We start from the raw sequence: 27,569 nt of genomic DNA on the forward strand, positions 1-27,569 counted from the left end.
CATAAATATTTGATCAAGGCCAGATTGACAGGGGAACAAAAGGCACAGGCAGCATTGGCTCCAAAAATGTCTCTTTCCCACACAGCAGAGAGAAGTTGGGTCATGGTGACAGGGATTTTGGTGTTACGGTAAAAGGCAGTTACAGCGTATGGACGCTTAACGGTGTTAATGTCATCGGGGGTAAAGCTCTTTTTTTCTTATCCTGTTTGAGGACTTGTTCTTCTGTAAAATCACAATGACCTCTTCAAATGCCATCCATTCCAAATGTCATGCATTCCTTATGGACTAGGAGATCCATGTTCCTTGTGGCCCAGAGAATTGTTGTGGTGCATATTTATAAACGCCGTTGAATTTCTATGGATGTGCGGGGTGGTGTGTTTATGGCTCATCAGGGAGGAATACAGACTTCCCAGTTGCGGCGGCGGAGATCTGAACCTTCAGGAAACATTCTTAAATTCCCCGCTCACTTCAGACTGTTCCGTTTAGAAAAAAATCTTGTCTGGAATGTTTTTTTGTTTGTTTTGAATATGAATTCAATAAAAGGAGATTGGGAACAGAAACGTGGAAAGTTTTGGTTTTATTCATTTGAAGGTATGAATAGGATTTTTTTTTAAATTAATTTTCATCATAATTCATAACCTAAAAGAAAGGTTTAGCACCATGTGTTGTGCAACTCAAGGTAAAAGATATACAAAATCAATTATTTACACCGTTCTCATTACACATTGATCTGAATGATAACCAGGCTTTACGCTTTTTCCATTCCAATGAGAGCTGAGTGAGACATAACGCATCACAGCCAGTGAAATAATATATCAAATATTAATGGTAACACTAACACCTGCTATTTACAGGTAAAAAAACAACAAAAAAACCCACAGTCAATACACTAGAGTAGATAGGCTCTGCACGATTTTTAATCTATTTGCAGTGTGAGGGCTGTTTGTGTTATTTATTTTTGTTGAAACTATTTTATATAATAATCAATTTAGGCTTATACATTAATTTCTAACACCTTCTCACTCCCAAATTCCATGCAGTTAATGGCTTAGAAACGGTTGCACATGGAGCTCAACCCTCACATAGTTCTTGTTGGTAAATCAAATTTCTCACCCTCATGGGTCGATTGACAAGCCAAAGCAGCACCATCAGGGCCAAATCTACCGGTTCACCGCTGGGTTCAGTGCTCTCCATGTTATTCACACTCTTCAGGAGACTGCCTTAAAATGACCTTTAGGTTTTGGTTCCTTTGGGACAATTTCCAACAATGGTGCTGGTACGGGTTTCCTCTAAATGAGAAACCAAAAAATGATGGGAAAAGAATTCAGACAAGTACCCTCCCCTCTTGCAACATCTAACCGTAAAGGAAGGTGTCTGTCTGTCCTCTGATTATCCCGACATCCGTTCATCCCATCTACTTCACACTTGGTGGGTGTACTGCTGGGGACCCAAGGACATGCAGTGTCAAATTTGGACACGCGACACGTGTAATATTAATACATGGAAACTTTTAACAAACCAGTGAACAGCGAGCCGCTCAGCGGGGCGGGGCTTCAGGGCTGCGACTGAGTCACTCACGTCCGCAGTGCAGCCTCCATCTGGTCGGGTGTATTTCCTCTGCGTTTTTCCACTACGAGACGCCATGACTCTCACGGGTGCACCCTCCACCTGCAGCAGCTCAGATGCACGTTTTGAAAAGGCGCTGCGCTCGTTTAAACAATGGAGCCAAGACAACAGAGGGCAGCAGTACAAATCAAACTCATCCAGTGAACACTTAATGCTAAGGCTGTTTTTCCTTAAAACCCAGGAGACTAAATAGGAAGCCGTTGGTTCTCAGCACAGTTTACGCCTGCTTCCTTTAGTCAGCGTTGACATTCAGTTTATCAGCTTCGCAACCTGGAAGATGAAGGTCAGAGAAGGTGATGCTGTGAAGTAGCTCAATAACTGGAAAGGCAAAGACCGTCAAGGAGCTTCACAAGCGTACAATCAAGAACATTTGCAAAATGGATCTTACAGCACATCCTGACATCATTTTGAGACTGGTGGGTGAAGGTTGAACCCTTTAAAATCAAAAATCAAGGTCAAATCAAGGTCCTTCAACCGCTTTTTGCCATCGAAATGCGGGATGATGAATAGGACAGCAGGGAGCTTGGAACACAACTGGCTGCTACTGTGTGTGACTGGCTGTACATGTTTAATAAAAAAACATAATAAAAATAATGAAGCTATATTATTGTAATCTCTTCTCAAGCAGGGCCAAAGACAGCAATTCTAATCAACGCACACTAAAATCCTGTGAAGGTACATCAAGTCATCTTGCAACATGTTCACAGAGTCCAGGAGAAGACTACAACAGTTTACAGATCGGTCAGATCTGTACCTGAACTGCATCCACCATGGACCTTATTTTACGGTCATGTCATTCACACAGAAGGAGCAGACCACAGCTTGATTTACCCAGGAACACAAACATACTGTATATCAGGCATTTACAAGCCAATAACATCCTTCATCATATCGTGTACATATGAAGCGTCCTTCTTTGTGAGCTATTTTAAAAGACATGTCAAATATTAATCCAGTGTGTGTGAAGAGCCCAATGTTCCATACCAACATATTAAAATGTCCCGATGTGGCTCAGGTTACACACCTTGTCACTCATTTCGACCACCCCCACGCCCCATGTCCTTGCAGTGAATCTATTTCCCTATGCAGAAGTCTTTGAAGATGATGTCCAGGATCTCTTCAGCCCCGACGTGCCCGGTGATGCGACCCAGGCTGGTGAGCGCCAGCCGCACTCCCTCAGCCGCCAGCGCCAGATCCCCATCCCTGAAGCGCTGGTACTGAGCCAGAGCCGCACAGCACTGCTGCAGATGGGCCCTGTGGCGGGCCTGGGTCAGGCTGGGGCCCCCGGACAGGGGGTCACCACACCTGAGGAAGGGGGCATTCGAAATGAGCTCAACAATGAGGTCAACAAGCGGCAAAGTATCCATCTGGGATGGAGATGGGGCTGAACAACAGCAAAATGCTATTAGATATTAAAACCCAACATTCAGATGAATTATTTCACACTCAATATGGTATTCAAGGGCAGTTTGTGATGAATAAGGATCTTCTGTAAAGGCAAACAGCCAAATAGCATCTTTCATTGATGAATTTACATGGAACAGGGTTAATTCTGAAATTCAAGTACTTTCAAGTACTTTAAGCACAATAGTTTCATTTTCAAGGTTAGGGTTATAATATAATACATTTGCAATGTGATCTTTATTAATTATAATATAATTCTCATTCTCAATTATTTATATTAGTATGTATTATACAGTGTATATCTATATATCTTATTATTCTCATTGCCATCTATTAGTATACAGTGGGGCAAAAAAGTATTTAGTCAGCCACCAATTGTGCAAGTTCTCCCACTTAAAAACATGAGAGAGGCCTGTTATTTTTATCATAGGTATACCTCAACTATGAGAGACAAAATGAGAAAAAAAAGAAATCCAGAAAATCACATTGTCTGATTTTTAAAGAATTTATTTGCAAATTATGGTGGAAAATAAGTATTTGGTCAACAACAAAAGTTCATCTCAATACTTTGTTATATACCCTTTGTTTGCAATGACAGAGGTCAAACGTTTTCTGTAAGTCTTCACAAGGTTTTCACACACTGTTGCTGGTAATTTGGCCCATTCCTCCGTGCAGATCTCCTCTAGAGCAGTGATGTTTTGGGGCTGTCGCTGGGCAACACGGACTTTCAACTTCCTCCAAAGATTTTCTATGGGTTGAGATCTGGAGACTGGCTAAGCCACTCCAGGACCTTGAAATGCTTCTTACGAAGCCACTCCTTCGTAGCCCGGGCGGTGTGTTTGGGATCATTGTCATGCTGAAAGACCCATCCACGTTTCATCTTCAATGCCCTTGCTGATGGAAGGAGGTTTTCACTCAAAATCTCACGATACATGGCCTCATTCATTCTTTCCTTTACATGGATTAGTCGTCCTGGTCCCTCTGCAGAAAAACAGCCCCAAAGCATGATGTTTCCACCCCCATGCTTCACAGTAGGTATGGTGTTCTTTGGATGCAACTCAGCTTTCTTTCTCCTCCAAACACGACAAGTTGAGTTTTTACCAAAAAGTTCTATTTTGGTTTCATCTGACCATATGACATTCTCCCAATCCTCTTCTGGATCATCCAAATGCTCTCTAGCAAACTTCAGACGGGCCTGGACATGTACTGGCTTATACACGTCTGGCACTGCAGGATTTGAGTCCCTGGTGGCGTAGTGTGTTAGTGATGGTAGCCTTTGTTACTTTGGTCCCAGCTCTCTGCAGGTCATTCACTAGGTCCCCCCGTGTGCTTCTGGGATGTTTGCTCACCGTTCTTGTGATCATTTTGACCCCATGAGGTGAGATCTTGTGTGGAGCCCCAGATCGAGGCAGATTATCAGTGGTCTTGTATGTCTTCCATTTTCTAATAATTGCTCCCACAGTTGATTTCTTCACAACAAGCTGCTTACCTATTGCAGATTCAGTCTTCCCAGCCTGGTGCAGGTCTACAATTTTGTTTCTGGTGTCCTTTGACAGCTCTTTGGTCTTGGCCATAGTGGAGTTTGGAGTGTGACTGTTTGAGGTTGTGGACAGGTGTCTTTTATAATGATAATGAGTTCAAACAGGTGCCATTAATACAGGTAAGGAGTGGAGGACAGAGGAGCCTCTTAAAGAAAAAGTTACAGGTCTGTGAAAGCCAGAAATCTTGCTTGTTTGTAGGTGACCAAATACTTATTTTACAGAGGAATTTACCAATTAATTCATTAAAAATCCTACAATGTGATTTCCTGGATTCTTTCCCCCCCATTCTGTCTCTCATAGTCAAAGTGTACCTATGATGAAAATTACAGGCCTCTCTCATCTTTTTAAGTGGGAGAACTTGCACAATTGGTGGCTGACTAAATACTTTTTTGCCCCACTGTAAGTGTCATCTATTATTATAAATGTAAGTATTCCCAACCATGCTGGATTTAATTTATTACATTCCCTGGCATCATCTATATTGTAAATGTGATTCTGGATTCTTTTTATTATGTTATTACTTGAACAACAAAACCAGGGTGAATCACAGTTTTTCCATTATCACGTTTTTTTCCAAGGAGTTTTCAAGCACTGCGGCAAAAAATGAGCTATTTTCAAGGTTTTCCAGTACACACATTTCTGAGGACAAAATTCAAGCGCTTCAGGCACCTCAAGGCCATAGTACGAACTCTGATGAACATAGATTGCAGCATGACTTTGCTTCAGCAGCAATAGATCAACTTTTATGGGGAACAATAAACAATCCGATTTGGAAGTCCCTAACCTACAGTGTGCAACACTGTATGGTTACTCACAGAGTCTTGACGTTGCCGTGCAGCGCGGTGAGGAAGTGATGCACTCCTGCGTTGGTCTGACAGGAGATCAGACACCAGGGAGGGAGAGCGGAGCAGCGGCTCAGCTCCACCTCCAGCCTCCGTCTGCACTCCTCTGGGATGAGGTCGCTCTTGTTCAGCACCAGGAGACATCTTTCCGGAGGAAACTCTGTGACAATTATACAAAAAATAAAAAAAGACCAAATATGATTTTATGATTTAGTTGAGAACGCTTGGACGTACATTGGGCAATTCACTGTGATACAATGCAATAATTCATGCCAGTGAAATGTATTTGCTGAGGTATCCTGTCGCGGCAGAAGACCCAGTACCTGCGTGTGCGTCCTCCCGGGGTGGCAGGACCCCGCGGAGGTAGCTGAGGAGGAAGGCAGGAGCCTGCTGGACATCAAGAGGAAGCTCAACAGAGTCCACCACCACCAAAGCCAGGTCAGCCTGCTCCACCCTGCACGAGAGAAAACACTCTACACTCCTTAAACATTCTGACATGAGAGGGGTTCATTTATGCCTTGGTAAATCAATACCTGTGATATAACCTGGGTATTTGAGGATTATCTGCCAATTCTAATGTAACACAAATCACAAACGTGGAAAGTTTTTTCATGTTCCTGCTTTATCCTTGAAGTTGGGTACAGATTCTCACCTGAAGAAGCTTAGACTTATTCAATCAGTGGATCAATCCCTACGGAATTTAAAATGATAAAATTAACTATTCAGTAATAGGGAAAACATAATAAATGACCAAAGAATATATGTATACTATTTTGAATTTTGATGAGCAAGTTGGAAATAATCAACCAAAAATGTGTTTAGAGGGATCAGATCCCACTGACACCAGTCTCAAGAATTCACTGTATGTGCTGTATTTAGGATAGAGTATGGCCACAAACTGAATGTGAAACATCAAGAATATAAAATCATCCCTGAGTTGAAACAGCACATACAGTACCTGTACTCTACTGTCTGCCAAGGCCAAGAAATACAAAAAGAAGTAGTTCTAGCAAAGAAATCCATCACACCATCAATCGTGTGCAAAAAACCCGAAATATGTCAGTGGTGGTTAGAATAGAGAGATCCTATTTTTTCAGAAAATATTTGGAGATTCTTGGAGAAGGTTCACTCTTAACAGCTCCTGATCATCACGTGCGGCACTGTATACTGCAGTTGGAATAACGTTTGTGAGTCTTGTTGATGACATAGATGGACAGATAAATTAGTTTTTCCTCTTGAAGTGACCACCAATGGATCTTTGGTTGGGCTCTGGGGTATGTATGGTGACCCCCCACCTTGCACAAAACACTCTACCCTCAAGACCCCCACTCCCATGGGGTAGTGGTGGTAGTAGCAGCAGCAGCAGCGGATGCTTATACTTACCATGTCCTTCCTGTTACGGGTCCTTCCTAGGTCACGAGCTGATGACCTGTTCCCTGGACAGAAAGTCCCCTAAAGCATAAGAACTGCCTGCCCTTCCTATGGGCCCACCCCACCACCCCTCAGTTCCACCCCCCCACACCCCTCAGTTCCACCGTCAGCACGCTTGGGTGTGCATGTGTGTATGTGTGTGTGTGTGTGTATGTATATGTGTGTGTGTGTGCGTGTGTGTGCGCTCGTGTGCGCGTGCGTGTGTGCGTGTGTTCACGTTTGTGAGTTGAGGCAAACAACAATTTGAGTTTGGTCATTTTTTAATTACAAACCATTTACTCCTGAGACCTGCTGAAATTCAAGATATTTTGGTATCCACGTTATTTATTTGGTTTGCAGAAAAAAAATAAAAATAATAAATAAATAATAATCGGAATATTTTCTTGTTCAACACAGGTCTCCTAAAATGTCCTTGGCAATATTATTGGCACCTTGCAAAAGTTGTGAGAAATAATTGGATTTCAAGCACATTACATTACATTGCATTTAGCAGACGCTTTTATCCAAAGCGATTTACAGTTATTCAAACACCGACATACATCAGGAGCAATTAGGGGTTAAGTCTCTTGCTCAAGGACACTACAGCATGCTAGCAGGAGGAGCCTGGGATCGAACCAGCATCCTTTAGATTACTAGACCACCAGCTCTACCTCCTGAGCTACCATCCCCATATGGAGAAAAGAAAATGGAGAAAAGAAATACAAACAGGGAATTGTCTGAGGAGCATGGACAACCTCAAGGCTACAAGTTAATCTCCATTGACCTTGATGTTCCACTGTGTACAACCTCACCACACATGGCGCCAAGAGAGATGTTAATCAAAGATGAGAGTGGAGGATGGTTTGAATGTTGGAGAAACAACCTTGGAGAACTTCAAAGCCTGACCTTCTGACAAAAGACAGCAGTTTCAACTCGCAGCAACTCAATAAAAGGGGATTCTATGGTAGGAGACCCAGGTGGAACCTGCTGCTGAGAGAGACACAAGGAAGCTTGCCTGGAGTTCGCCAAAACACCCCTGAACAAGCTACCTTCCTCTGGTAGAAGGACTGTAGACAGATGAGACCAAATCAGAGCTTTTTGGTGAAGCACTTCAAGTCTATCAGCGTTTTCACACCGAACAGTTCTGGGGACTCCCTAAGGGCAACTAGGAATTGTAGAGGTCCCCTAGAACTAGATGTCTTCTAAAAGTAAGTTCCGCCTTTCGCAAGGCACGGCCTCACATCGGGACAGGGCACGGGGATTACGGGGTGCACGTTAATTCATTGAATTAACAACGGAAATAAAATAAATACATCTACAATAAAAACAGCTATTTTTATTGGTTCTTATAGTTATAGTTTATTATTATTTTTTTATTACTGCTGAGTATACGTGGGCTGGTTTGCACCCAGAGCGATGCAACTAGACCAGGGGGACTGTCCTCAGTCCGAGGAACCGGTGAGGGACCATATACGTGCTCTTGCTCTTACGTCACTGAAGGTTCCTCTTGTGCCTGTTCGTCCCTGCTCTGAAGTAGGAGCTAAAAAAGTTCCACAAAACGGAGTTGTAAGAACTACGAACATTCCTAGTTCCTGCAGTACGGGCACAAAAAAAGGGGGACGGTTCCTTCAAAAGCTCAATGAAAGGTTGCTGCAGTACGAAAAAATGAAGCCTTCAAAGACTGTCCAACATGGAGAAGGTTTAGTGATGTTTTGGGGATGCTTTGCTACCTCTGGTTCTGAGCATCTTGAAGCCGTGTAAGGGCATAATGATTTTAAGGGATTACCAAGGTATTTTGGAGAGCAATGTTGAACACGGCGTCAGAAAATTCAGCTGAAGGGTCCTCCGGCAGGACAATATCCCGAAACACATTTCAAAAAGCACCCGGACATGGTCCACAACAAAATGGTGGACTGTATTGAAGTGACCAGCATTGAGTCCAGATCTAAATCCCATAGGTCAACTGTGGAGAGATCTGGAAACAGCATTTGGGAGAATGCAACCTTCAAATCTGAGAAATGGAGCAGTTTGAAAAAGAGGAGTCAGCCAAACTGCCAGTAGAGAACAGGAATCCTATTAAGAGCTATAAGAAACGCTTGATTGAAGTCATGTATATACAGTCACAAATTGAGGGTTGAGCAGTAATTTTACATTGTCTTCATCGTATTTCAGCGGCACGGAAATTTAAACATTGTCAAACATTTTGTGGTGTTATGATAATGAGAAAATATAACCTAAAAATTTGCACAATGTCTGAAATGGTTTTAATTGAATGTACAGATTTTTCTCATCACATTACCATTTTCATATACTGTAGTTCAATGAGCTTCAACTGGATTAGTGGGATTTAGAAAATATTAGCAGATATTGAGCTATATATCGAGACATGAAATGAGTTTTGTGACAATGAATTCTTCCCTTCTTTAAACTTCATATTGAAAATAAGCTTCATTCTTGACAGTCTCCCAATTCATTAAAAGTAATCACCTGAGAAGAGATTGGCTGCCTATAAATTTCTTACTTTCAATGTCCCCCCCCCCTCCGATTTCAATTGTAGTTCCTGATTTGTGCCAAACTCAAACGGTATGGGATCAAACTTCTTTGGTAAGATCTATAAAAAAAGATCAGTTTAAAATGCTTGTGCAGGTTCACATGCACATTCTCCTGCCTGTCTGTCTGTGTATCTGCATGTAATGGAGCGTTGGGAGCGGCTACTGTAAACTGCTATAAACAGGAAAAGTAGCCATCGCTAAATGCTCATAAATGCCCATTCTTCAAACTATACATAATACACATGGCACCCCATTCATTGTGAACATTATATAACTAGGAAAGGGTGACCACTGGTTGACAATACATAATACTTTGGATGTTACATCACAGCCACTTCCAAAATGCGACATATAGAGAGACAGAATTGAATTATTTCTTCCTTTCTTTGTTTGAAAAGGGCCATCGGACAAGTGTCTCAGACAGTGTGTTGTATATGGCTGTGGAAATAAAACAATACTATTTTTGGGCTGTAGCGAGCAGGAAGATACTCCCTCATGGAGACATCTGAATGTCTGCCCACACAGTACAGGAGCTACTGAATGATGTCTTTATTTGTTGAGGCTGCGGGGTCTGCCTATCGGCAAAATGTTGAGAACTAGAACATAGCGCTGAACAACTTTTGGTTTTTGAGAATTTAATGAAGACAGAATCCTTATGTGATTACAAAGAAAAATGACAAGAACGAGCATTTTAAGTACGACAAACGGCTATAAACTATAAATAACTATAAATTGTAACCTGAGTAGTACAATGTGCCGATCATAAAAAGAGAGAAAAGATTTATAAAAGCTCTCACCAAACCTCACACTGAAAATCAGTAGAAGAAGAATAAATTACGTCATTCAAACATAATCTTAAATCACGACGACGCTCGTAGATAGCAGTCAAGTTTTTCGGTAACTCACTGAGCTCAGACTGAACCTGTGGCTGATACTGGGATTGTGATAATTGACCCAAATCTTGGTGCTGCCACGTTGCTTGCCTACCTTTCCCGGGCCCTGCGGACGCCCTCTCTCTCCACGAGGTCGGGACTCTCCCTGAGTCCGGCCGTATCGCTCAGCAGAACTGGAAAGCCCCCGATGTCCAGAGACGTCTCCACCACGTCCCTAGTGGTCCCCGCTATGGGCGAAACAATGGCTGCTGGGCGCTGGCCTGGGAAAAAAAAAGTAAATAAATATTAGCAATATTCTACAAGGATAAGTAGACCTGTTTAAAAAAAATACTGACATTGTTTTATTTTACAACCCAGGTTCCCTTCATTTTTATTGTTCATAGCACAACCATGCGTAACACTTGTCACTCCGCTGCAGTTTCTCAATGTATAAACCTTAAAAAAAAAAATATATATATATATATGTTAAATCTACTTTTAGAAAACAGGAAATTCACACCATTGTCAGATAGTCTTTATAAGTTGATGACTGATTTTTTGCATTTGATCAGGTTTTTCAGGGTTTAGTTGACTCTTTTGTACTTCTGCAAATCAGATCTTTTGACTACGTCTGCGCTAACGCAGAAGACTAGAAACAGGAAGTTGCGTTGCTTCCTACTGGCAACCCACTGTAGCGGAAGTTACACTTGGATACACTGCGGTGATCGCAAAAAGCAGTTCTAAAAAAAAAATGTGGCTTTAAAGTTTAAAGTTTGTTTGACTCCGCTGCATTTAAGAACAGTGAAAAGCTACAGCAGAGTGGTAAGTTTAATAGTAAAACATTCGGCAAGGTTGTGCTATGAACTGTTATAAATGATGAACATTAAAGAACTTGGTTGAAAAATAGCAAACATATCCTTTAATGAAGTCAAAATGTCTCAGTTTTTTAACACCCCATCAGTGTGTGACTGGCTACAGACTGAAACTGGACAGCATGGGAGAGGAGAGGGGGAAAAAAAAAAAAAAAAAAAAAAGATGACTTTGCAGTCATCACAGAGTCATTAATACTTGTCACTGCCGACAGAGTGTACGCAGGATCATTGGAATGATGAAGCGTAAAAGGAAACAATAACAGGATTTCTCAAGTCTGTCCTGCCTGTTGTTCTGATAGGAAGCTGTGAGATCGGCCTTGCCGGGTCAATCCATGTTGTTTATATAAAGCCATACTACAGTAAATGATTTTCAGGATGTAATAGCTTAAACAAATACAGCACGACACTATAAACAAACGCGTTTTCATTAGGTACAAACACCACATGTGGATACACAATGTAATAAGCTGGTTAAGCATTTTTTATTTTTTTTTAATTAAACAAAAGAAGTAAATATGAAAGTTGGATGCGTGCGCTGGACGGTTTCCCTCTTACAGAGCATGTTGAGCAGGCTGCTCTTTCCTGCGTTGGTGGCTCCTGCGATGACGACCTGCACTCCGCTGCGGAGCCTCTCGCCTCTCCGCTCGTCCTTCAGGTGCCTCTCAACCTCCGCTTGCAGGACACACACCGATCCGTCCACTGTGGGGTAAGAAGAGACGTGATGGAGGTTTTCCAGTACAGCAACCATGTTCTTGGCCTTGATAAGAGTCGCCTTCGCATCAACGCCACAATTTGGGTCTGGATCAAAAAATAAATAAAATAAAATCAAAAATAAAGAAATGGGTCAGATCAACGTCGGACCTTCTTTTCTCATGTGAAGAAAGGGACTTTAAAACAAACGCTTACAAGTACGGCTCAACAGGACGAGAACATTGTTTTGGAGTCCAAACAGAAACTTTGGCTATATTGTCCAAAGGCAAATTTGAGAAAAAAAGTGACTGTACAGTAAAAGGCAATGCATCTAATTAGTGATGCATCTATATGTTTTGTGTATGGATTAAGTCATTCATTATAGATTGGCCAATTTAAACACTTTACATTAGGGGGACATTATGTATTGCATCTTATATGACATAAAATTAGGGCTGCTCATCCACCTTTTGAAGAAGAGTCTTTATTGACTTGAACATAAAAATTCTGGTTAATTTGCCGTCGCATGAGACACCAGGGGCATTCCATGCCACCCAAACACACATCTGTTCCAAGGCTTTGTTCTGCTAGGGCATCATGAGATCTGAGGCTTCTGAAGCACCACGCCATTGCCAGACGAGGGACTCAGAGGGGGATCTCACACACACACACACACACACACACACACACACACAACCACACACACACACACACACACACACACACACACACACACACACACACACACACACACACACACACACACACACACACACACACACACACACACACACACACACACACCATAGGAAACCCTGAGATGGAGAGCACTGTGACAGCGCCATTCCCGCGGTCGACCTCACGGGCAGTGCGGGCTTTGAAGCGAGACAAATGCCTCCTGCCCCCTGTGGCTCCGTGTCCAAACTTCCTGAAGGAAACCGTCTTCGGAGCGGAGTCATGTCGAGCACTGCTCGACACGCCACGGCCTGACTCGTCCAAAGATCCAAACAGGAAAGCGCCATCGGTCCTGTGAGGGGAAAAAGAGGACCTCCTTGCCCCCTGGGGCCCCCGGGGGTCAAGGGGGTCCTTCCGGGGGTCGTTCCGCGGGGACTGGGTGAGAAAGTGTACATGTACCTTGATCGAGAACCCCGTCCTCGATGAGCTCATCTTCGCTGAAGTCTATGAAGGCTTCGACGTGGGCCAGGCACTGAGGAGCACAGCGGAACCAGCAGAGATATTTTAGAGCTTTTGCAATTTGGAATCAAGTGCCACAATAGTACTGATGAAAATAAACACCAGTTCATCATAGTGATTAAGTACTGCGAAGCAATCTTCTTCACAGATGGAGATGCTACTGTTTGAAGGTCCCGTCAATTTGTATTTTTAATAATTGTATATTTCTATACCATGTTTCCATCTACGTGTCAAATCTTCAGATAAATATATAATTGTGCAAACACTTTACAAGCTAGAATTTTTTAACCCTCAAATGGCTTTCGGTGCAATTCCATCAAAAATAGAACACAGAGGAAGAAAACCGCACTGACAAACACTGCATTGATCAGTATCTTGATTGACTGGTAAAAAAAAATCTCAGCACATACACACCATAGTACTACAGCCGGACAAAAACAGGAAACCTGAGACTCCCATACCTGACTGCGTGTACAAAAGTGGGAAACCAACTGTACGAGGGGAAAAAAAAAGTGACATTGTTTGAGTGTCAAATTAGTATGACCTTCGGCACACTGCAGTATGGGTAAATATAAAACACTGTTTCGTAGAAAGCCAAAAACCTAAGGTAGCTTTTGATGGTTACCATCAGCTTTCCTGAGGAAGGCACAAATTGCCCGCTCTGGGAGGTTTCTCCAGGGAGAACACCTGTAGACATGGTGGTCATCTGCATGCAAAGTACAGCTGCGGCGTTGTCGTGCCTCTAAATAACCTCCAGTAACCTTCAGCCCCATCGACACAATGGCAGCCTGATCACACATTGGATAAAGCCGCAAACTCTAAAGTACTCTTAATATAGTATAAAGAATGTATTTCTTATCTAAGACCAAAGCACCAAATGTTTTCAACTGGGAGCATCGGCTTCTCAAACTGTGACATGCTCCCAATGCTTTTTTTTTTTTGTCTGGGCATCTCTCCCTGATATGCACATTGATATTCTAGCTAAAACCCATACATAAAAGTGTCTTAATTATAAATCTGTGCCTCAAAACACTGTATGCTCATTAGAATAACCATCCTAAGCCCATATCCCAGTAAAACTCAAATACGACGGCTGGGCCGTGCCGAATACTGGAGCACATGAACACCTCTTCCGGGTTACTGATGGGTTTTGAGAAGAGCACATGTCGTTTTCCACAGTGTCACATCAAAATAATGGAATCAATAAAGCAGTCATTAAAGGTTCCATGTGAACAGCATCCCCTAACTCGGGTCTCAAACAGAGTAAGGCTCATAACTGAAATAATAATGTGCATGTAAACACATCCAGTGTCTGGCTGAGGCCTAGAGTTCAGAGAAAATGTCCTTGTTCGAAAGAGCCTTATTAATATTATTAATACATGATAATGTCGACATTGGCAGATTCCTCTTCCCTGTGGCTCGTTTTATGCTTGGAATTAGTGCTTGAACGGAACGTAGTTGATCCGTTTTTGTTCGCAAAGTAGAAAGCAAAGTTATATTTATCTCCCCCTTTTTTTTTTTTTTGGCTGATCCGAAAAAATGATCTGATCTGTAACTCAAAACCGTGATAAGATCCGAAACCGTGAGTTATGTGATCCGTTGCACTCCTACTTGGAATTCAAATGTGAAAAGCCTGCCATTGTTTTTAGTTTCTCTGACTTCAAGGTAACAGATTTTTCAAATGAACAGAGACAATCAATGGCATTGAGGTTTGTAGTGAAAATCTTAAATGGGTGGAACAGTGTTTTAGTATTTAATTTACATCAATTGATTTTGTGTCATTTCCTCTGATTTAAAGTATGAATTAATACATTTCTCAATAGCAAAAGCGTGTTGTCTTGAATGGACAGAGAGCAGAAACCGACCTCACAGCACAGGCACGCTGGCTACAGCACCTTTTCTTCATCAGAACTTGACGGGAGAAAGTTCATAGAAAATCGAAAATAGAGCCGGGTAAGGTGGCACGGCGACTCCGAGCCAATTTGAATGCAGGAAGGACCAAATTAACAACCTCACTGGAAACAGAGGTGGTTCCATAGGGGAGACAATTCTCTTCGGAAAAGAAAACAGATGAGGTATGAAGTATGAGCAGGGGATTGTATGCAGCATCCATTAGCAACATCCGCCAATAGAATATGAGATACGTTTCATGTTTCCTGAATCATTTTCCCATTCTTGACAGATTTTAACAGAGACAAATGGCGCACGCACGCACGCACGCACGCACGCACGCACACGCACACGCACACGCGCACACACACACACACACACACACACACACACACACACACACACACACACACAATGGGATAATAGCCACATAAACAGGAAGCCTCAAATTCCCATAACTTAATCAATAGTGCATAGTGAGGCCAAGATTATAGGAAGAACGCAGCATTGTTAAGGTGTCCAGTTAGCGAGGTGTTTAACCTGTGGCATGGTACACAGGGTGTCACGTAACACTCACTTTCGCAGAAATCTCCACTAAGACAAAACGACTCGAGGGAGAACTCCTGGAATTGTGGCTGAGGTCTGGTGCCAAGTCATTTACAACGCTCCTCTCAATTCACACGGCGTCGCTAAGTAGAGTGGAGGCAACCGGCCAAATGACTTTGCAATACTTGCAGGGAACAGAACGGCTTGCCCACAGCCTCACGGCCGCCAGCAGTCATGCTGACCACATTCTGCACTCGCCACACCTGTTAAGAGAGTCCTGAATACTGTGCTGTACAGTTCGGGAACTGTGGGTTAACTCACCCGTTTCAACCTGTGGCTCCAGTCCTGGTAGAGCCGCCCCAGCTCTCCAGACATCTGCCTGAGAGCCTGCCTCCTCTGGGCCTCTGTCTCAGCGTGGATCAGATCCCCCAAGCCTTCCACCTGAGGCGTTCATTGAAACACAGAAGAATCAGAATTACTTTATTTTGACATATTGATTGTTGACATATTGAATCTACTGAAGATTTTGGGAGCACCGGCACAAAATTTAGGAGGACCACTAAAATTAACATTCGAAAAAAATATGCATTGTTTTAGAAGAAATCTATTATTTTCTGTAAAGATGTTGCACGCATACATCCAAATACATCCTCTTTGCACGAGGTGACCCCGAAGAGGGCGCCTTGTACGGTCGCCTAGGTGTGCATTTTGTTGCACATACTGTTATACTTCATACTCTGAACATTTGCACATTCCTGCAGAAACTGTATAGCTTTATCTGGGGGAGAAAAAAAAAAGCCTTATTTTATATTCTTATATATTTACAGATTGTTTTTCAAGTGTTTTATTTTACATTTATCTTTCCTGTATGCACCAGACAACAAGTCAAATTCCTTGTACGTGTAAACTTACTTGGCAATAAAGACGATTCTGATTCTTTGAGCACGCAAGTGAATAAACTTTGTCTGTGCACTCGATTTTATCATTTATTTATTATTTTACTTTTTTAATCCACCAGCTGAGCAGGTGCAAGGACAGCTATATGCTCATTAAATTTAAAAAAGGCAAAAAAACAAAACAAAACAAAACAGTGCTCTAGAAGAGGCTCCATCCGGACTCTATAGGTGTTCCAGGCTCTGTGCACCGTGGGACGGGACGGGGCACCAGCGCAGAGGTTCGGCTAAAATAATCGCTTAATAAGGCGTTTCTCACACACACGCACGCACGCACGCACACGCACACGCACACGCACACACACACACACACACACACACACACACACACACACACACACACACACAGCTCCTAGTTATAAAATTTAGTAGCACGGTCTTGGAGCCCTGCCGTGTTTTTAGATGGTCCTCCAGCCTGTCCTACCTCTGTTAAGCCCAGCTTCCCTGCGCTGAAGGCCCTTCTCGTGAACTCTCCAGCCTCAGCTGGCCTCATGCTAGGCAGGCTTCCTGTAACACAGACACAGACACGCATGCACACACGCAAGTCCATGTTCGCGCACAGAAACAGAAACAGGAGGGTCAACATCAGAGGGTCAAATGCTGGGTCAATGTCAGTGAGTCAAAACAGGCATGTGTATGCTCAAGAGGCCATGTTTAAAATTGAATTTTGAATACAAATTGTATTCAGAAATCATTTAAATTGTATTTTATTTCTTAAAGTAAATATAGGGGGTAGGGGATAAAAAGTAGGGGCACAATCGTTAAATGCAATCCTAATCCATGGCGCCAATGCTAGGCAATGAGAAATTTACTTTGACCATCATATTCTTATCATCATCAATGAGCCTGGTCAGATTTTAAATACGGTGGACTGATCCTTTAATGAGAGTGCTATTGCCTAAATGTAAGGACTCCTGTGCTGAACATGTCAATGGTCGCCATCTGAGGAGCAGTCAATTACTCTCCACTCATTGATGCAATACTGCCCCCTTGTGGCCACATGAAGCATATGCATAACGTGAATGAAAGTGAGAGGACACACAAGGCTGAGGAGACATTGCCACCCCCCCCCCCCTCCCCTCTTATGTGGGGTATTGAAAATATCAGCTGACACATTCTTTCCATATTAAGCTCTAGTGGAATTTTTTATCTAATAGTTATTTTATAGTGTTGCGCATGAAACAGGCAATATTTTGTATATTCAGTTGTTCAATGTTATTCTCCCTTGTAAGTCGCTTTGGATAAAAGCGTCTGCTAAATGACTAAATGTAAATGTAAATGCAAATTCACTTATTTGTGGATACAAAACCTGTGTTTTTCATTCACAGACTTGTTGACTTATGAATCAACAATTGGATGATTGATGCTTGCTGACCTATGTGGCGGTTGTCTTCAAATATAGGTCACTTTCTTAGTGGGAGTAGAACAGCTGATGCTGAAGATGCTGAAATGTTTGTTTCTCGACTGCTGTCTGCCGTGCATTTAAAAAAAAACAAAAAAAAACAAAAAACAAAAAAACATTGAAATAGTCTGCCCAAACAAGCTTTTCCATAAAAAACACTTCAACACATATATTACTAAAATTGAATAAGAACAAACAACACATGGTGTTCATGTAAGATAAGTTTGCAAAAAAAAATCGAAACCTCAGAAATAAATAATACTCTAATGTTATCATGCCTAGTCTGATTGTGTGTCATTTCCTGTATTATCTTATTTTATGTTTGTTTGGTAATGTATCAAGTTGTGTCATACTAAATAAAAAAGCATTTGGGATCTTACCCAGTGCCTGTAAGACAGCGGTGATGACAGCTAGACCACCGTGGATATGGAACTCTGCGCAGTCCTCTCCTGTGAAACTGTGTGGACCTGGAAACACAAGCACAACCAATATAATGACAGCTAAAATATTCTCAAAATTAAACTTGTGATATACATTCTAACAATAATTGTTATTGCAATTATACACCATGGCAGGGCTCTAGATGACAAGTGAAGTTCCCACCTAGTGTGAATTTTTACAGAAATATTGTGAGCAATTTGTATGTGGATTTTTTTGTTTGACAAAATACATCATTGTTAGATATAAAAATGAATGAACAAATAAATGGCCAGGCTGAGAAAACCAAACATAATTGATTGAAGATATGGAAATTCTAGCTTTTAAGAACTTGAGTTACTTAATTTAAGTTACTTAGTTTTTAAATTGATCATTAGTCCAAACTTTACTCTGAGGCCGTGTATAGTGCACGATATTGCAAGGTCTTGATGAAACCTTACTACGGGTACTCAAGTTGAGCACCCCACCTGGGAAAAGAAAATCACAACGACCTTATTAACGTCAGAAAAAAAAGCATTGTCGTCTGCATCCAAAATGTAATCACATCTTACAATCACAACAAACCTGGGAACCAGAGAACGAGTCCGCGGTCCAACACTTCTCTGGAGCGAGGGTCAGTGATGCTCCGCAGCAGGGCCGTGCGCGGAGGAGGTAGACCACCGTGGGTGACCCCCGCCATGTTTCTCAGGGCTGCGGACGAGGCAGGGCCGCTGACTCGCACCACCGCCACCCCGCACCTGCCGTGGCCTGATGACAGTGCAAAGATAGTCTCAGCGTCACACAAAGCACCGCCTGGGCCACCATCCGCTGAGGCGCTGAGGCTTCTCATGGCTGAGGACAGCCTGCTGGAGACACAGAAGTTAGTATCATTTAAGATGAGGGCGAATCACTCCTGTTATAACTTCATACAAATGGGTATTGAAGACATTTTAGGATAAAGATGTCATTCAGAAGCAGTGGTGGAAAGTGACCAATTACAAGTTCTTCATTAATGTACTTAAGTACCTTTGTCAAGTATCTGTACTTACTTAAGTAGTATAGATTAAGTTTTGGGGACTTTCGTTTTGGGGACTTTCAACTTTTACTCCAATACATTTCAAAGCAAACATCTCGATTTTTTTTACCCTACTGCATTTCTATCAAGATGTTTATTTAGGATTGCTCAGATGACTGACACCACCTCTACTGTTTTATTGTGAATTGTAATCAGGTTATGTATGAACACTGATGTGCACAACAGTAGGGCAGGCACACACTATATGCTGATATGATGTTATAACAGGGCATTAGATACGACAAGTACATTTACTTTTAGTATTTGGAAGTGCCTTTAACAGCAAGTCATTATATCGTTATACTTAAGTAGAAATGTCGAAATATGGTCCTTGAACTTTTTCTGTAGTAATTTTGTGTCAGGATAATTGTACTTTTACTTCAGTAAAACGTCTCAGTACCTCTCCCACCTCAATTCAGAAGATTATATTTGTGTATTTAGACTGGTACATGAGGACATATTGGTACAGGTATGACTATACAAACATAGTCTGTTGAACAAACCCTTTCTTCAGAGTGTGGAGAGCACTGCTCCACAGCCGGGCTGATACGGACCGCAGCATGAGCACACGGAGAGCCGCCGACATGACCCGTCACAGCCAAATTCTACACGACATTGAATTGTCCCGAGAAACAAGCGTCTCCCACCAGTTTACATTTTCCACTATTGCGTTTCTTGCTTGTGATTGGTCAGATTTTTCCACAACCCTCGGTAATCCTTGAGTCCTATTTGTTAAATATATGTCAATCAAGGATAAGACCCGCCTATTGTGCGCCGTTCATTTTGGCCCGTGTAGCACCGATTGCCGGATATTTGAGTTCCGATTTATCATAATATTGTGAGATGTGAGATTGCTGTGAGATGCTGATCTGTCCGTCTGTCTATCTATCTATCTATCTATCTATCTATCTATCTATCTATCTATCTATCTATCTATCTATCTATCTATCTATCTATCTATCTATCTATCTATCTATCTATCTATCTATCTATCTATCTATCTATCCATCTATCTATCTATCCATCTATCTATCTATCTATCTATCTATCTATCTATCTATCTATCTATCTATCTATCTGTCTGTCTGTCTCTCTGTCTGTCTTTTGCTGCCTGCGAGGTGACGGAATTACCCACGGCCCCCTGTTGTGTGATAACTGACTCAATTTCAAGATCGTGAAACTCCAGGGAAATGCATACACAATGATCTGGGCGCTGTTTTATTTGAAATGGCAACGAGCTTACACAATTAGAAAGTGATTTTTGTACAAGTTCATACAATAAACATGAACAATTATTAGGTTGGTCTGTGGTTGCCCCCAAAAATATAAATACAACCTGAGGCTACATGTACATTGGTATGTGTATATACTGTATATGAACCAAACTGCGTAGGATTTTAAGTGTTTGCAGTCCACTGCAGATCGTCGCAGCTGTCAGCTGAGAGGCTGGTGACTAAGCAGAATTTATGCCTGTGGAGAGGTCCTGAGCTTGTGATGCTCCTGAGCTCTGAGCCATAGGGAGGGGGAGGGCTGCCCCCCTGCTCCATGCGTGCTTACGTAGGGAAAGACAGTCTTTAGTAGATGGGGAGGGACAATAGATTGTATACAGTAGTCACAGCAGAGCCAAGGCCTGATGCCAATTGAGACAATCTTTAACCTGAGATCTTAATAATTGATGGGCTCCTGACTGTGTAAACTAAGCATGGCAGCTGCCACCTGACAACAATCATTAGGCACTGCCAACACAGCCTTTTTTGACCCACCCTTCTAACCAACTGGGAAAACTGTTCATAATGTTGTACTGATTCATACCCCCTTAAACCACCAGAACCTGTTCACATACAGGATGACTATACACACATGAATGCATGAACACCATTCACAAACACAAATGCACAAACAAATGTTTGCCAAAGGCTTATTTGTGAAGGTCTTGTGTGGGCAGGTGCAGTCAACGTAACCACCTAAACTGCCTAGGAATGATGGAAAGGGAGTCCCTTTAGACCACATGTATACAATACCAAAAATAGTATAATTTACAGCCCTACTGAACAGTGCTTGAGGGTCTAAGCCAGGTGACTTGTCCCTGAACCTCTCACTAAAATAATTAACTAGATATCAAGATATTTTCTGCATTAATGAATAAATCATAATGTAGTTAATCTGGGAGGGAATGACAGTATATTCTCAAAGCCTCAGAGGAGCTACAAGAGACCAGCTCAGATGCAGACGCAGCAGGACTTAGTATTCTGCAGTTGAAATGATACCTCACATGGTCACTGGTTGAATAAAACACACATATTCCTAGCTCTAGCTCAGAATTTTACCTCATTCATAATTTTGTATTGTAAAATAGCGTATTGATAAGTAAGCAAAATACAAAACTATGCTATTGTTTATTACATTTCACTGCATATATGTATGAAAGTATGTATATGTATGTGACAAATAAAAAATCTTGAATCTTGAATCTTGTCATGAGTGCTTGAGCTTGGCTTGAGGCATATTAAAGGATTACTCCGGTTTATTGGAAAAATGTATTTTTTGCCTTTATTACCCAGATTCAGGTGAAAAGGTAAATTACAATTTCATCCCTGTCTGAGATACTGATGCACTGCATGCTTACTGTGCTTATTGCAAGGCTGCAGAGGGGATCAATTAGCCCGCTCCTGTGAAATAGTAAGAAAGAGATATTTCTCAATGTAAAGTTCCATTTAAAATATTTAGGATCTCATTGTTATGTTGTAATTGTATTTTTTAATTGTCATAAGGACACACCATGATAATAACTTAGCTTTTGAGATACTGGAAGGTGTATTTCTCAAATTTCACAAGACCTACTCCAGCTGATCCTCACACAGTTAGCAGCCTTTCAATATGGGGTGACGTTGGCACTGACCTTCTTGTCAGAATTTGGCTCAGATAGACATAAAAGCTAATTTCCCCAATAATGAACTGGACCCTTGAATGTAAGCCCAGGGGGGAATGCTAAGAATGGCACAGTTGGCGCAGTAAGAAATTTGGATGCTTTTAGAAAGAATACTTTTGAATTATTATTATTATTTGTATTATTACAGTATATATAAATACTAAATTACTCAAAAATGTTATTACAATTACAATAATAATAATAATAATTATTGTTATTATTACAATAATAACTATTATTATTATTATTATTATTATTATTATTATATATATTATTATTAGTGGTAGTAGTAGTAGTAGTAGTAGTAGTAGTATTAGTACGATTAAAATGATTATGAAATACAATTATGAAATTAAAAAATGAGAAGTAGGGTCGTGCATGATGAGTTGGTTTGTGCATAGAGGTCTATTTGTGTGCGTTTGCGCACGCGTGTATCGTGTGCGTGTGTGTGTGTGTGTGAACGTGGACCAGTCCGTCTCTCTCTCTTTGTCCCTCCTCCACACCGAGATCCCACGGACCTCTACCCGACTCCGGAGAGTCGCATCCTGCTTCCAACCAGGATGGTCCGCCGCAACAACCTCCTCTCCACTCCCACCTCCATTTAAAGCCTCCATCCCATTCGGACCCCGAGCAGGGATCCGAGATCCATGTTTTGCCTTCGTGAGATGCGATCCTACTCCACGGTTTACCGGAGAATATCTTCCGTGCGCTGAAGAAGCGAGCATGCCCGACTCGGGGGCAAGTACCAGCGCCGGCGACGGCAGCGAGAGCTGGCGGCACCGACACCGGCCGCAGGGAGAGGGAGAGCGGCCGGAGTCCGGCGCCGCCCCGCCGCAGAGCTCCGGAGTGCTGGGTGAGTATCTTGTTTTCCACTCCTGAGGTGCGGGGTTTCAGGCCGGGGATGGAGCGTAGAGAGAGACGTGACAGGTGCATGGTGATGGGAAGACCAGATCCCTCCTTTTGTGTTATAAGACCACCGCCCCCCCCCCCCCCCCAAAAAAAAAAAAAACCCAACACACACACACACACACACACACACACACACACACACACACACACACACACACACACACACACACACACACACACACACACACACACACACACACACACACACACACACACACACACACACACACACACACACACACACACATAGGAGGATGGTACATGTAGTGACCTTGCCTCATGTATGTGATTGTAATCGCATGATCAAGAGAGCTCCAAAAAAAAATAAAAAATTAAAAATAAAAAAAAACACTGGAAAGAATTGGGGCTTGATGTGAGCAACGTTTTGACATATTAACTTCATGATGTCATCCAGGGATTTACCGTATATGCTATGAATAGCCCTCCGACTATTTCACAGGCCACAATCCCCCAATTTTGGACCAGACTACCTTATAAAAAACACAAAGCAATCAGTTCAATGTATTTTGGATCAGATTGGATTATATTAGACACTTTATTCATCCCCGGAGGAAAATTGCGGTGTCACAGCAGCTCACATCAGAAAAAAAACAGACAGATCACAATAAGGTAATAAAAATAGAAACAGAAAATAATGCAAATGCAAATGCAAAAAAAAGTTTAAAATAGACACAAATGGCAATATACAATAAACAATAACCTAAAAATAAACAATATATCAGCAAGTAAACAGGAAACTGTGCATGCAGTATGTGCTGTAAATATTACTGGATAACAGGACAGGTGCATGTTTTTGCTATTTTTGCTATCAGATGCATAATTACATTGAAGCACAGCAGACATGCTTTACATGTTTTATCTGTCATAGTTCATCCTAAATTGCGGTAGCGGTCTCCCTGCAAGAATTGCAAGTTATTTTTGGAGCAGCCAGCCCATGATATAAGTCCGCCAGCCAGTGTTGTTTCTCTGTCTGGGTGTAGGCAGCCACTTCGCTGTTGCACGAGTTGTGCTGCAGCATGATGCAAAAGAGCAGTGGGTAGTGGTGGGTGAGGGCCTGGCTTCAGTGTTTTGGGTAACCCGAGAAGGCTGCTGCCTACAGACTGACCGACCGACTGGGTGGATGGAAGAGCAGCGTGATGTCACCGTGTTGCCAGGCTGTAAACCATCAATCAAGATCCAATGGTCAAAGGTTAGAGGCTATGGCAGTCTGGTGACCAGTGGTTCTAAACGTGGGACACCCATGGGTCCTTCAAGAGGCTCTGGGGGTTCCAGCAGAATGATGAGTATTTAAACTTCACCATTATTTCATTTCCAAGACATTAGTGCCATGAGAGAATATACAATAAGGACTCTTTGATCACTGTCACTGTTATCTCTAACTATAGTATGGACCTTCTCAGATTTGGGTCTCAGAGATGAAATCTTGTCAAATGGGGTCCGTGGACTAATGCATATCAAATTGAGGGTCCTCGAAATGAAAAAGCATACCCCGTTGTACCCATAGGATACCATGATACCCCATGTTTTTACACTGTGAAAGCTGATGCATATCTGTTAGAAATATGGCTTGTTGGTTGTCCTCTCTATTTTCCGTCTTGCCTGTATTCTTTCTCCCTTATATTTTGAGGTTTGACTGAGAGTAGAATTGAGTTTGAGGACTGCAGCCGGATTACCATGATATCAAATAGCGTCCCTCACACGTGTCAGTGTCACTTAAGCGAGCGCAGCCGGCAAAAGGCAGGGCGATTTCTCCGGTGGAGATTGAGGTTCCAGCCGGGAAGGATTTTCCTCACTGGGGCCTTGGATGAACGATCGTCTCCCTAATCCCTTCACAGTAGACTGAAACGACTTTGATCCTCTCAGCCATCTTTCTTTGTAGCTTCAACCCTTTTCAGTCCCCCCCACTTTCAAGCTTAATTACGCATCATTGGAAAGAGCCATGCAAAATTCGCACCAGTTATTTGGTATCCCTCCTGAGGTTAATCCTGATGAGATACTGTGAGTATGGAAATCGGGGCATGTCATTTGTGGCGGGTCCACTGACTAGAACAGAGGGTTATTTGTCGGACTCCCAGGGCGCTTTGTGTGTTGGGACTTTTAATTTCTTTTAAAGCGCAGCCGACCCAACAGGGTCGATGGACTTGCCCTAACCTTGAGTAAGATGCACTGGCAATGGGTTTCTGGTGTTTGCTTTCATATCTCAGACCACAGTTAAATCTCTTGAAAATCCTTCTATGATAATGCAAAAAAAAAATAGACTTTTAACTTGGAGAATCGTTGGAGAATCAAGATTACAAACTTGTTTCTTTATCAGTTGTTAATTGACATCACGCAAATTCAGAAAGTAAACTGCTTAAAGTCGGGATGCACAAGTTGAGCAGCCACTGCCACCCATTACTGTGAAAGCTGTATCAAACCAATTTTTTCCACTGCGCCTTTTCCATCCATTTTCATCTATATACACACTCTTTGGCCGGCTCGCTATCCATGATGCACTGCGGATGGAGCAGAAGTTGCACTGTGCAAAATGTATGGGTAAAAATATATTAAGCACGGATTTGCACTCTGCACCTGTCCAAACACACTTTGCGGAGGCCCTACTATCGCTATTCCTCCATCTCTCTCTCTCTCTCTCTCTCTCTTTATTGCTCTCTGTCTCCTGAGAAAGTGCTTTAGAATTCCTGTGCTGGGCTTTAGACAGATTTAGCCTGGTTCAGTGTCACCTAGGCTGATCGCTGGATGAGGTTGTGTTTTTTTATCTCTCTTTTTTATTTTTTTTACAGCAGGAGACACCAGTTATGTCCCTTCCCTCGAGCCTAATAATCAAAGCAGAATTAATGTTACCGCCACGTAACGACGACTTGCGTGTGGTTCCTCCAACCGCTGTGAACTTAATGGCTTCCTCTCCGTCTTCCTCATGCTCTCGTTTACTGACTGCACCGAATGTGAGAGCTGCCTTCTGTCCCGCCCGGCTCGAGTTCCGTCACAGCAGAAGTGCTGAGCTCCACATTAGCTGCATTAGTGATCAGGGAAAATCGTCTATATATATATGATGTGGGGGTGACCTTGTTGCTGGTAATAAGATAGTTGTCAGGTTGTAATATATTACCAGTGTTCTGCAGTGCCTTCCTCTTCATATCCGTAATGGAAAGCTGAAACATACGGTGTATCATAAGTGTATTCCGTGACAGAAGACCTGTGCAGTGCACCGATGCTAAATTTAAGTAGTCCTTCAAGGAAACTATAAAACGGCTGTGTCAGAACCGTGCCGTGTAATAAGAGTTGTAGGCGGCGGCTCAGAAATGACACCTGAAAAAAAAAATCAAGTGTATTGCCAAGAAACGCTAAATTAAAGTGCCTGCAGACGCTGGCTGCGTTATGGCAAAACAAATGTAGGAGTGGAGTTGAACACCCTTGATTTACCGTGTGAACTTGGTCAACCAGCAACTTACTGATACATAGTATTTGAGATACTCGGCACCCGCCGGGTGTCTTCACTTCACTGGACTCAGTTGCCGAATTGCACTTCCAAATACTCTTCCGAACACGGATGTGGCTTCCAGATGGATCTCGTACTTTATGGTTCTCCACTGTAAATGTGTCATAAATACTCTGCATAATCGCGTGAATCGGTCGGTTTTGCTCGCGGTGTTCCGGGTGTCCTAGATTCCATAGGTTTTAATTTTTTTTATTTTTTATTATTCTTTTTAATAGTTTAATAATATCACTGAGAACTGTTCTCAGCGTTTTACCGACCACATTTTTAAATCCCCTGATTTTTTTTTACGCCCTCTGGAAGCCTGCAGTCTTCCATTTATAGCCGTGAAGATTATCAAACCCAGAATGATAATGCAGGGCTCCGGGGCTCGCTGACTTTCCCCGCTGTCTCCGTGTCTTTGTTCAGTTTTTGACTCTTCAGAGTCTATGTGGCCCTGTCAAGTCCCAGTGATCAAACCAGTGTCAATACTCAGCCACCCAGTCCGTCTAAACCGCTATTGCTCTAGTAAGGGAATGGTGGGATTAAAGTGCAATCGGTCACACTTGCCTTTATTTTCTCCGACTGTACGGACTGGGTCAGGATTATTTTGGAGGGGGGGGGTAGTTGCTAAGCAAAGTGAGGTATAGTACAATGACCATGGAATGCTTTTTTTAGCTTCAGTCATGGGGAATTGCTCTACATACGCGTCTAGAGCTCCTTAAAATACTACCTACCGTGAGTGTGTAACACATCACTCCGCCTTGCAGCTGAGGTTCCTTTGTCGTTTTTTTCTCCCATTTCTATGGTCGGTACGGTTCTACCGTTCTGTGGAGTACGGGGGAGAAGGTGATCTCGTTCTTGAATCGTATTATAACGACATCATTCCCCTTCCCTCCTCCTTTTTACATCTATCGCTGCCTCCGGGCCTTTGGGAATGTCACCTACA

General features: G+C 42.4%; 1 protein-coding gene across 2 annotated transcripts; it reads right to left on the minus strand.

Annotated features, from left to right (window-relative positions):
- Positions 1–723: 723 nt before the first annotated feature.
- Positions 724–19,927, minus strand: gtpbp3 (GTP binding protein 3, mitochondrial). 2 transcript variants are annotated; one of them, XM_079999139.1, is made up of 11 exons: positions 19,790–19,927; positions 18,797–19,077; positions 18,175–18,261; positions 16,817–16,899; positions 15,761–15,880; positions 12,944–13,016; positions 11,675–11,818; positions 10,363–10,528; positions 5,737–5,867; positions 5,387–5,573; positions 724–2,931 (listed from the first exon to the last, which is right to left on the minus strand). In XM_079999139.1, exons 1-11 carry the CDS (start codon positions 19,870–19,872, stop codon positions 2,700–2,702), a joined length of 1,587 nt encoding a protein of 528 aa, XP_079855265.1. In that variant the 5' UTR covers positions 19,873–19,927; the 3' UTR covers positions 724–2,699. The 2 variants fall into 2 exon arrangements, with proteins under 2 accessions (XP_079855265.1, XP_079855266.1); XM_079999140.1 differs by having other exon boundaries at positions 18,797–18,979; positions 19,790–19,923.
- Between the last annotated feature and the right edge of the window lie 7,642 nt (positions 19,928–27,569).

Source organism: Zeus faber, assembly GCF_960531495.2.
Source record: "Zeus faber genome assembly, chromosome: 1".
NCBI classification, from domain to species: domain Eukaryota; kingdom Metazoa; phylum Chordata; class Actinopteri; order Zeiformes; family Zeidae; genus Zeus; species Zeus faber.

Coding starts and splice junctions, on each gene's coding strand:
- gtpbp3 (XM_079999139.1), bottom strand. CDS start 19,872: ATGTCGGCGGCTCTCCGTGTGCTCATGCTGCGGTCCGTATCAGCCCGG. Junction 11,819..12,943: donor GGACGGGGTTCTCGATCAAG/GTACATGTACAC, acceptor CTTACCCCACAG/TGGACGGATCGGTGTGTGTC. Junction 5,868..10,362: donor GTCCGCAGGGCCCGGGAAAG/GTAGGCAAGCAA, acceptor TCTCTCGTGCAG/GGTGGAGCAGGCTGACCTGG.